Source organism: Centroberyx affinis, unplaced genomic scaffold (assembly GCF_046629955.1).
Source record: "Centroberyx affinis isolate AG114_WGS23_722 - 3 ecotype Tasmania unplaced genomic scaffold, CSIRO-AGI_Caff_v1 ptg001906l_1, whole genome shotgun sequence".
Taxonomy (NCBI): Eukaryota; Metazoa; Chordata; class Actinopteri; order Beryciformes; family Berycidae; genus Centroberyx; species Centroberyx affinis.
The window spans coordinates 159203-170757 of NW_027280269.1; the positions used below are offsets into that span (position 1 = coordinate 159203).

General features: G+C 41.2%; 1 protein-coding gene across 1 annotated transcript; it reads right to left on the minus strand.

The window, feature by feature from the left end:
* Positions 1-5887: 5887 nt before the first annotated feature.
* On the minus strand, positions 5888-11186 carry slc25a47a (solute carrier family 25 member 47a). The gene is made up of 6 exons (XM_071530247.1): positions 11049-11186; positions 10525-10568; positions 10366-10437; positions 9926-10105; positions 9305-9569; positions 5888-7793 (listed from the first exon to the last, which is right to left on the minus strand). Exons 1-6 carry the CDS (start codon positions 11083-11085, stop codon positions 7480-7482), a joined length of 912 nt encoding a protein of 303 aa, XP_071386348.1. The 5' UTR covers positions 11086-11186; the 3' UTR covers positions 5888-7479.
* Between the last annotated feature and the right edge of the window lie 369 nt (positions 11187-11555).

Consider the following 11555-nt stretch of genomic DNA (forward strand, 5'->3'; position numbering starts at 1 on the left):
TGAACAGCACCTCATTCACCCCTGCCTATCCTGCACCTAGCTGTTTTTTTGTTTTTTATATATATATTTTCTTCACTTCTCCTCTCCAGTCCTTCTCCTCTCTGTGTGTCTCCTTTCTAGCATCTTATCTGTTTCCTCCTCATCCCTCCCTGCCTCCATTTTCTCCCGATTGATGCCATCTGAGGTTGCAGGCCCAGGCCGCCGGAGCTGCAAATTTACCCAGCAGCACACGTCACTAACCGGGGAGCGCAGCGCTCCCAAAATAGCCCAAACAGCAATCGGTGAATGGGGGCCCAAGTGGTGGTTACTGAGGACAGATTCTGACAACAAAATTAAGCTTTCCAGACATCATGTGAACACCCATCGCCCAATGAGTCACCCGCACAAACCCCGATGGTTGAATTATCACGTATTTTAGCACTATTTTATATAACCGAGTGGCGCATAGGGGACATGCTTGGAAACAATTATTCGGAATGAATTTTGCTCTTTTACGCAAACTCCACCGCATGTGTTCTTTGGTTACAAAACAATTAGGGACTTCTTGGTGAAGCCTTTCCAGGCTGCTATAGGATCCCTGGCGGGGTTTGGACGTGCAACATGAAACGACACGGAGGGAAACAGCGCTATACAGTTGAAAGACATGAAAGGCTGTGCTGATATGAGTCATGCAGTAGAACTCATCCCACCCATTTGCTGATTAAACCCTTGTTAGGATACCGAAAATAGCAGCGTTTACACAATATTCACAACTGGTATATATAATCATCGCATGAACTGCCATTTGTAACAGAGGAGACACTGTCTTGTTGCCAAAGTTGTATAAATTCACTAAAGATAATCCCCAAAATAGGCTAAATAATCCCGGTCATCCGCTCCTAATAACTCAAATACAAGATAGTGGTGTGTAGGTGTCACTCAATGAGAGTAGTAGTCATAGGATACTCAGTGGTGCAAGCAAAATTAACTTGCTTTCAAACATAGAAGTGCACAAGCCGTTAGGAAGGCTGGCAGCACAGACACTATTTGCCCACGTTTCTCACAAACAGGGTATGAATAGGTCAAGTTAGAATATTCCACCTTTTGAGTCTTGTCTGATAATTGTTGCCCTTTTCCCCAGAAACATGGCGTGCAAGCAGAGACAGCAGCGTCTGAGCATTCAAAACTGGGTTGGAAATCCATTAAAAATAACTGAAAAAAGGTGTCACTAAACCCTGGTAATTTCATGTGCAGCGCAGTGGTACATAGCTAGCCAGCCTGTAACTTTACTCAATGAGATCTTTAGATGCTTGCATAATTGCAGGCTGTTGTTGCATAAGGGGAAAAGACATGCAGGGTTTAATTAAGAGCAGCAAACAAAGGCAACATTCAGGGTTTTTCTTGTTTCACAGTACAGACTGTGATTCCTAGAATTTCAGAAAGTATCCCTTTGTGGAAAAGCCCAGTTTATGAAGCTTGGCATGTGCTAGGAGCTGAAATGCAGGCATACAGATTCAGCAGACCCCTCGCCCTTTAATGTATGGCCAAACTATTAACCCTTTAGATCACAGGCTGCAAAATAGACAAAATTACAAGTTGTTGTTGTATCGGATGACTGTAAATTAAATACAACCTATTAATTGTCACTAGCAGTTATGAAACTTGTTTGAGGAGACTGATTTTGCAGTTAGTCTAATAAGTTGTTGTTAACTTACCATGTAAGTCGATCTGCAGCTGCATGATGAGGTATAAATATATTTAAGGAGACTTATTTTATGTCCAATTTCTTCATGTGAAATACCTGTTCTTGTTTACAGCTGGTAATCCAAAGTTTTGCCACAGAACCCACTGAAAGCGGGTCTCCTGGGGTCTCACCCAACATGATCCCAATTCATCAACTGAGTAAATCTTTTATTCGTAAGAGACTTCATTACTGCTGAGTTCTTTATAATAGGGCTTTATTGCACCGGAGGGGAGATAATATGCGGCAATTATGCATGTAGCTGAGATGAAAACATCAATTTAACACATATCTCATGTCAAGCACATAATAGTCAATTCACACAGCAAAAAAACAAAGAGAGGGAGAGAGTTGGTTTGATTGTAGTAATAATGTGTGTAGGAGGGTCCGGGCGGTGGCGGTTCACTCAATCATCTCTTCAAAATGTTTCCTGGATTCCATTTCATATTGCTTCTGGGATAATCTGATTCGGTTAGATTATTTCATTAAACAATAGTCTTTTTGTCCCCTCCAACACTGAGAGGTTGGAAGGGAATGCAGCAGCTGGCAACTTTGAGATTCGGAGGGGGTGTTAACTCAGGGACGAGGCTAGGAATGATGGGGCCCCCCACGCACAGGAGGAGAATCTGGGCCCCCCTCTACTTTCCTCTGGTCCCCACACCACCATTATTCCATCTATGACAAATGTCTCTGTCCACCCATCCATCCGCATCTCCACACCTCCGCAAATTCATTTACTGAGCGTTTATCAGAGACATCCCTAATTGAGATGATGGGTTTTGGGTGCTACACTGAGAGCGCTAATTGGCTGTCGAAACCACACTTTCACCAGTAGTCCCCTCTTCAAAATTCTGCTTACTGAGGACAATTTTGCTTTAGCCTGCACAGAAAACCCCCCAATTTTTTTCTTCTTTGTCTCAGATAATGCAACAGCTGCTGTATCACATTTACTTTTGAGAGTTTTGTTTGCAGTTTTGTAGATTTAAAAACCACAGCAGTGTGAAATAAAAGTATAAAATATTAATAAACGTACATTTGAGGACCACAAGTCTTAGTGTGAACACTTTAGGGGCCCTCCCTCAGCTAGGGGGGCCTGGGTCAGTACCCCTATTCCCTTATTAGCAGTGCTATTGCTTGACAAATACAGGACCAAATACAGAAAGAGACTTTGATTACGCTGCTGCTCTTTTATGGTACTGATGTAAATTTTTCATGTCATGTTCTGTATATTTTTTTGCATGTTCATGATTTACTCTTTTATCTTTGGTCACATGGGATTGTTGCTCACTGGACCAACAGAATGAATTATGGAGTAGTTCATGCATTCATGCAGCACATTTGGGATATAATGCCCAGGGTTGGAGAAGCAACAGGCTGCAGGAATCACAAAATGTGGAAAAACACAAAACTGGAACCCATTACAGTTACTGTAAAAACAAACAAAAATAAAAAAAATTGTAACAGTAACAGTAATTTAAACAAATCTGTTAAAGATGATTTTGAGAAAAATAGCTGCTTATTTGTTGAATTACTCACCATCAAAACATATTTCAAGGGAAATAGGCATATTGATTGTAAGATTGTACAATCATGATTTTTCACATCTTGAAATAATGGTTGACAGTTGCCATAGACATAAAATATTCCCCTCTGTAGATTTTGGAAGTAAGATTACTCAAAGTAAATGAAAATAATCAGTTTACACTACTTTTTGACTATTCCAATAGAGTTCATTAGGATAGAAAATTTGATGCAAGTAATAGGTTACAGTGGATGTAGGTTTTATTTTAAAATAACCAGCCAAACCAGCCCTGCTTAGGCAATGTAGATTTGAAGAGAAATACATTTTGTGCATCATTGAAGGTTGTTGTACTGTTGTTTTTTTAATTGTGTTTTGTTTAATTTACCAATGTTCCAGTATCAGTTAGAATTATCTGAATTATCTTTCATGGAAATGTCTTGAGGGCCACTGGCCTATTTGTACAGTATGTCCAGTGGAAAACTCAGTGACCTTATCTTACTCCACTGGAGGCAAATAAATTGCAACAACCACTTCCACAAATCTGAGTAATTTAGATGAAAAGCTTGTTTGTTTATGACTCCGGCTGAGGTTAAAGAACGTGGTCTGGACTGGAGCCAAAGCCGGCACACGTAGTACTTGAGTGTTTTTGGTTACTCCACCCTTCAACAGCTCTGCAGAGTTATGTGTGAGGAAACCTTTGAGGATGACACTCCCAACATGTTGCCCTGTTTATGCACTAGATGGAGCTACAACTCCACGCTAAAGCATAGGCAAACTGAGCGAGGCACTTACCCCCAGACATTTAAAAAGGACGCAACAGTACCTGCTTTATTTGGAAAATGGGTTTTATCAATTCCCTGCCAGTGTGTGAAGACATTACATTGTGTTTTGAAATATTACTTCATCATGCTTTAAAACCCCCATGTATCTATGTACCAGACAACTCCAAGGATAGGCATAGGAAACAAGCAAACATTTCTTAAAAATACTACAATGCAACGGCCATTTGCTTGCAATATGTCCCTGCAATTATATCTGTCCTGGTAAAAAAAATAAACCATACATAAAGAAAGAAAGACTGCAGCAGAGTGAAAGGCACTGGGACTGGAGGTAAGCAGCACTATTCAAACTCCAGAGCGGGCGGGTCAGCGCTGTCAGGACCGGCTCGGAGGAAGCCGAGGAGGACCACGTATGTAACGAACACCACCATGTTGACATGGGATAATTGCAGGCTGTTGTTGCATAAGGGGAAAAGACATGCAGGGTTTAATTAAGAGCAGCAAACAAAGTTCTTGTTTCATAGTACAGACCACTGTACAGTACAGACTACAGAACTTAGTTCTATAGCACTTACTCTCGTTGTTCTCTCCTATCTAGAAACTTGCTTGTGTTGTATGCAAATCTCATGTGTAAGTCGCTTTGGATAAAAGCGTCTGCCAAATGTGAAATTGTAAAATTGTAAATTGTACCACTAGGTTCAAGACAACTTTGAGATTTGGAGGGGGTGTTAACTCAGGGACGAGGCTAGGAATCTGGGCCCCCCCTCTACTTTCCTCTGGTCCCCACACCACCATTATTCCATCTATGACAAACATCTCTGTCCACCCATCCATCCGCATCTCCAACATACCTCCGCAAATTCATTTACTGAGCGATTATCGGAGACGTCCCTAATTGAGATGATGGGTTTTGGGTGCTACACTGAGAGCGCTAATTGGCTGTCGAAACACACTTTCACCAGTAGTCCCTTCTTCAAAACTGTGCTTACTGAGGATAAATTGCAACAACCACTTCCACAAATCTGAGTAATTTAGATGAAAAGCTTGCTTGTTTATGACTCCGGCTGAGGCTAAAGAACGTGGTCTGGACTGGAGCCAAAGCCGGCACACATAGTACTTGTACACATACACAGTACATTTACACAAGTGTGTATGTGTACTAAAAACATACAAGTTTTTCAAATGATTGATTTTTTCTTTCATTGGTACGTTCTACCCGACAAGAGTCTATTTGTACAGTAGATATAACCAAGAACAGATCACAAAAAGTTGTAGAAAATTACTCTAGCTCAATTATAGCCAGGAATGATAAATGACTTGTTATTGATGTGTCAATATGGGCGGTATCTTATAATTCCTTGAATGCACATTCAGTAATTTGAGTAACACCCCTTTTTTTCCTCATTCCGAAATGCTCTGCTTAAGATTTTGATACAAAGACAAACATGTAACAGCTAAAGAGTTTTATGTGCGGGCTGCAAAAAGTTAATTCACAGTCATTATGTTTGAAAAAACTGAAGTAAATCAAATCTGTATTTTGAGCTACGATGGATTAGGAGCCCAAAAGTCTTATCTGGTGGAAGTTTTCTGTCTTTTGGAATCTCGCAGTGCCTCAACACCACTTCAGCACGTCGGGGGAGTCCCCTTCTCCATCACACCCTTGGTGGAGGAGGTATGGGATTTGCAGAGAATTTTTTGTTCCCTGGCTGTGGCCACAGTCTCCTATCCCTCAACGCTGAGTTGCCGCCGCTCACGTGGAGATCCTGTTCGTGACGCCAAATTGTGGTGGAAGTTTTCTGTAATAAAGAGACTTGGAGATGAGAAGTTGTCTTTCTGTTGTCTTTATTGCTTGCAAGCAAGGCGCAATGCTCACCTGACGAGTGTGTGAGACAAAGAGCGAACCCATGTGTTTTGTTTTGTCCACCCTTCTTATAATCATGTAGTAGAAACAGCTGAGTCATGAGAAGTCCGACACATTCTTATACTTGAAACATTATGCGATTAGGGTGCATCTGTGCATAACAAAATCCAGTTCCTACCGGACACTCAAGACCATCTCTGGACAGAACCTTTGTTTATCTCAAACTGGTGGAGAATGGAAAATTACTGAAGACAGAGACAGCATTCAAATGAGAAATGGTATCATGCTTGATACATGATGAATAGAATGGCCAGGTTCTGGAGATAAAAGATTTCCAGCGCAAACAAGGACCAATTCAACTAGCCACTGTCTTATCTGTCTCAGGTCAGGTCAAAGGTGACCTGAACAGCAGTCAAAGATGTGCTGAACAGCAGTTTGCAAATTTCCATACAGAGATGAGCTCTCATAATAATACAAAGAGAGTACAGTACAGATATTAAAGACATAAAGAAAAGTATAATAGTGTAATTTCCTCCACATCTTTTTTATGACTTCAAGATCATATGGGAATATTCCCAAAATGTAGATGCCGTTTCAATAACTCTTGCAGAGAAAGACAATGAGAAAGCCGTATAGAGGTACACTCCCTACCAAATTCTTTCATCGATAGTCCTTTTTCATAACCTAAAAGGGATCTCACTAGTTTGCTTTATTTTTCCAGTCATATTCTCATCCATATTCATTCATGTTCAATGAGCAGCTTCAACTCCAGCATAAATAACTGAGATGCACCATATGAAAACAAACAGTAAAATTCTTATTAGAATAAATACTTGCAAGCATACACATATATAGATCAGGACCATCATTATGATCATGATCATGTTTATATCCTGTGCGTGTTCCATACATTCATTTGGTTTTTTATCTCCTTTTTAAATTGTGTGCACTGCAGGCCATTCATAAATTCTAAATAAATACATCTACAACAGATTAAAGTATTGGCTGCCTATGAATGCACACATACTGCTGTGTGCCCATGCAACTGGGCTAATTGTTTAGCTTATTGCTCTCTCTGCTGATGAGAGGTTAGGATGGGAGTTAGAAGTCAGAAGTGAAGATACAGGTCACCTCTGAACCCCCAGTGTCCAACCAGAAAAAAACAGACAGCCTTTATGGACCAGGGAGTCTTATTGAATGAGGCAGAACATGTGAAGCTCTCTGTCTTATTGCCTCAACAGACCCAACAGACCCAACACTGACTTTGGACAGGAAGCTGCCTGGCCTCCCTGAATCCAAGAGAGAGAGACACACAGACACAGAAACAAAGAATAAAAGAAGTGGCCAATACTGACTAAGTGCCCCTGAGCAAATTGGATTCATTACCTGAGCTACACTGAGCACTGACCCCGATGTATTTATGTACCAGACAACTCCAAGGACAGGCATAGGAAACAAGCTAACATTTCTTAAAAATACTACAATGCAACAGCCATTTGCTTGCAATATGTCCCTGCAATTATATCTGTCCTGGTAAAAAAATAAACCATACATAAAGAAAGAAAGATTGCAGCATTGGGACTGGAAATGAGCAGCACTATTCAAACTCCAGAGCGGGCGGGTCAGCGCTGTCAGGACCGGCTCGGAGGAGGCCGAGGAGGACCTCGTATGTAACGAACACCACCATGTTGACAGGGAATGCGCGCAGGCAGTTGATGCCCAAGCTCCTGAAGAACACGCCAGCTCCCTCCACCCGCACGGTCTCAGAGACGCAGTGGCAGAAACCCTTGTACTGCTTCACCTCCCTCGCTCCGTCCATCTGCAGGCGGGCTTTGATCACGTCCATGGGCGTTCCCACGGTCCAACCCGCCATTCCTGCTAGTCCACCAGCCAGCATCACCCCACTCCAATCTGGTGGCAATCAAAAGACACTGAGGTTAACATTTACAGTTTCAGCTTGGTTTGTTTTTCACAAGGCACTGGTTACATTATGGGAAAAAGGTTCAACATTCATCCCTCAGCTGCCCTATGAACAGCTTGTTAGCCTTAAAAATAAATAAGTAATAATAAATAAATAAAAAGAGAAGGCTTTGAGCACAGCATATACTTTAGGTCAGGAGGTGATGGAGACTACAAGGAGGTCCCCAAAGCTAAAGTGAAAAAATCCATATATATATATATATATATATATATATATATATGAATCAAAGGTAAAGTTAAAAATTTCATACACTCAAGGCCCAGGACTATGGATTCAATACAAAAAGGATCTTTATCGAAGATTTCACATACAGCTTCATCAGCTTGTTGGCATTCCTCATTGAAAGCAGTGGGTAATGCTAACCGTAAGCTAATGAGCAAGCTTACAGCTTGTGGAACCCATTAGATTTAATAGGAAATACTAACAAGGGTGACAAACAATTTTCAGTAAGCTGAAGTACCAAAGCAGAAATATTTAGCAATATGTAACAGACTATAATTTCAGACAGAATGGTATGAGTGCTGTCTGAAGGGATTTGAGTCTGTTCAATTACAAGTGATTCAGAGCAATCAAGAAAATACAGTTTGTGAAATTATTTAAGCAATAAGCCATGAGAGGCTGTGCTTTACAATGATTTTTGAACAGCTAAAATTCTGCTTCATGTTGCTTATGAAAGGGCAGTAACACATCATTAAAATAAAAAGGAATGCACATTTTCAAAGAATACTTTACTTTTAATCAACAGTAATTAAATAATAATAACAATAACTAGAAAATGTGCTCAGTAGAGCACAGACCTCCGCCATGTCGGACAACATCCCACAAGGCTGTTATGCACCTTTTGGTGATATGCCACGCCCAACACCACACCACCTTTTGACAACTGACCTGAAAAGTTAATCAGTTCTTCCATGGCCCATAACCAACCTTCATACCAAGTTTTGTGCAAATCTGTGCCCAACTTTTTGAGATATCCTGCTAACAGATAGACGAACAAACATGCAGACGCAGGCGAGAACATTACCTCCTTGGCAGAGGTAATAATTAAATATTATTTTTCCACCAAGCAAAGTAGTTCTTGAACAGTGTGCGTTAAAAGTGGTGAGTTTCAGTTAGTGCATTAATATTTAAATGATCAGTTATGCAGTCACATGCTTTATCCGGTGTTTTTTTTTTTTACTTAGTTTGAATGTGGCTCAGCCAGTCAGAATTTAAGTTCAGGGCTAGTTGTTTTTATAAAAAATATTTTATCACATGGACTCATGTCTTAGATAACCTGACATGATAAAATGCATGAAGCTGGGTTAACAGATCAAATGTGCTGATACAGCTCAGCACACATAACGAGTCATCCTCTGAAACGTCGACTCTTCCAGCCCACACTTCAACAGCAGCCTTTTCTTGAATAAGACAGTGGGAAGTCCACTTGAACTTTGCTCACCTGGTCCTTTCTTGCCACTGTGTGTCAGCCATTCACAGATGGTGTTGTAAGTCAAAAAGTACGTGGCAAAGGATGGCCCATCTCTCAGCATGAGGGGGAGAGCCCCTCTGTAGAGCCCCAGGACCCCCTCATCTCTCACAATGCTCAGCAAACAGTGGACTGGGCCACGGTACTTGGGTTTGGGCATGCCGGTACCGCCTCGCATGGACTCTGTCTGGCACTGCAGACGCACTTTAACTATGTCACCTGGCGACATCACTAATATCTGTCAGAGCCAGATAAAGAGACACTCAGCATGGAGCTCAAGGCAGAAAATGCTTGTCAATGTCCAAATTATTGCTAGGAAAATCACTGGTAATGATGGTTGTACAAGTAACAATAAGGTATCTGTTATAACAAACAAGTAATTAAAATAGATAATCACTAAACCACACCCTTTTAGAAATAGAGGTTGTTTGGATGAGTGAAATGTTTGGATGACTTAAGAACTAAGTCTTATTGAAATTATCAAAAATGCACAGACATAAACTAAAAATTGCAGTACTGATTTGCAGTTGAAATGACGAGCATCATAGAGGCATTTTCAACAATTTACACCATTTATAAAATCTGATTGAGTACCTGCGCTACACCCCCAGCCATACCGGACAGGAAGACTTCTAGTTTGGTGTTCAGACCGCAACCAGCTCCTCGAAACTGGCTCAGACACTGCAGACAGTTCCTGTACGTGCCAAACACCACCGAGGAAGTCATAGAGATTGTGGTAACGGGCAAGGACATGCCTTTGAAGAAGCCATGCACCTGGACGCAAAAGTGAGGGGAAAGAATCCAGTGTAAGAATACGATGCAGTGAACAAAGCAAACGGTGGAAATCCCAAATCATCAAATCTATGCTGCATCCCAACTGCATCCCTAATGGCTATGTCTTTGTTTTGGACGCTGTCCTCTTCGTGTGTGACACTGTTTCTGTCCCTTATGTCTGTCTTGACTGTGAAGCACCCTATAAACACTGTTACTGTTATAATAAAGTGATTATTGAAAACCCAATCAATGCCACTTACCCCTTCTTTTGAAAGTGTTGTCACAACACAGTGCCATATTCCAGTGAACTGCCTTTGTGTTTGTATTCGAACCTAGGAAAGAGAGAATTCAGTCTAAAAATTATGAACGCTTGATTTAGGGCCATCTCTATCTCAAATACACACACTACTTATACTCGCCTTCACAGTGTCCAGAGGATAACCGACTGCCACTCCACATGCTCCTGTGTGTTTTCACAGAGAAGAGAGTGCCAAGGACACAAGAACACAACACTCTGTGAACTGGAGCTGAAACATTTTGAATCCTCTACTAGAAGCCTACACTGTATGGGTCCCAACAGATGCATCTTCTTGTATTATTATTATTATTAGTATTTATGATAGGCTAATCTAAATCGGCAGTCAGCTTGACACATTAAGATCATTGCCAGCCACCATCTGTTTGACTGAAGACAGTAAAGATGTTTCTTTCTTTAGAGATCTATCTGTCAGACCTTGTTGGTTCTAAGTTAGGTTGGGCACTCCTGATATTAATTTGGTTATGTGGTGTAGGACTCCAATGAAGCAGAAATTGTTACCATAGTATGGCTACAACTTAATCTACTCTTCTCACGCTGCCATAGCTAGTTGTCGCATGTCATGCACATGGCCTTTTAGTAAACACGCCTTACTACCGCCGTGCAACAAATTAACAACATTGTTACCTCCAATGGATCCAGCCACAAAATCAGCAATATGCATCCTCTCAGATCCGGCTGGGCAGCGGATACTTGCCCGATATCAGCCCACTCTCTTCTACCTTGCGTTAAATAGCATAACCTTGAATGTGTTGCTGTTCCGTCACGTGTCCAAACTAAGCCACAGCCTCTTCACACGAGTACATCGCGATGTTGCGAAACATTGGCCCCGACTTTAGCCGAAGATTACCGAAGATGCAATGTGGTACTCCTAATAGATGGTTTGGAAACAACGGTCTGTTTGAGTACAAGAGCGAACAAAAATGTTGAACCAGATGCAATAAATTAAGGCTATAATTTGAAATCATGCAAAATAAACAGATGCAAAGGCTTAAATGTAAAAACTCGAACTTAAAAGGGGACTTTTCTTTTTTTTAAGCGGGCTTAACTAACCGATATCACGTTTCTCGAAGCCGCACAGTTGGCTTTACAACTAATAACCGTACTAGTCAACAACTTTACCAAAAAACTCTT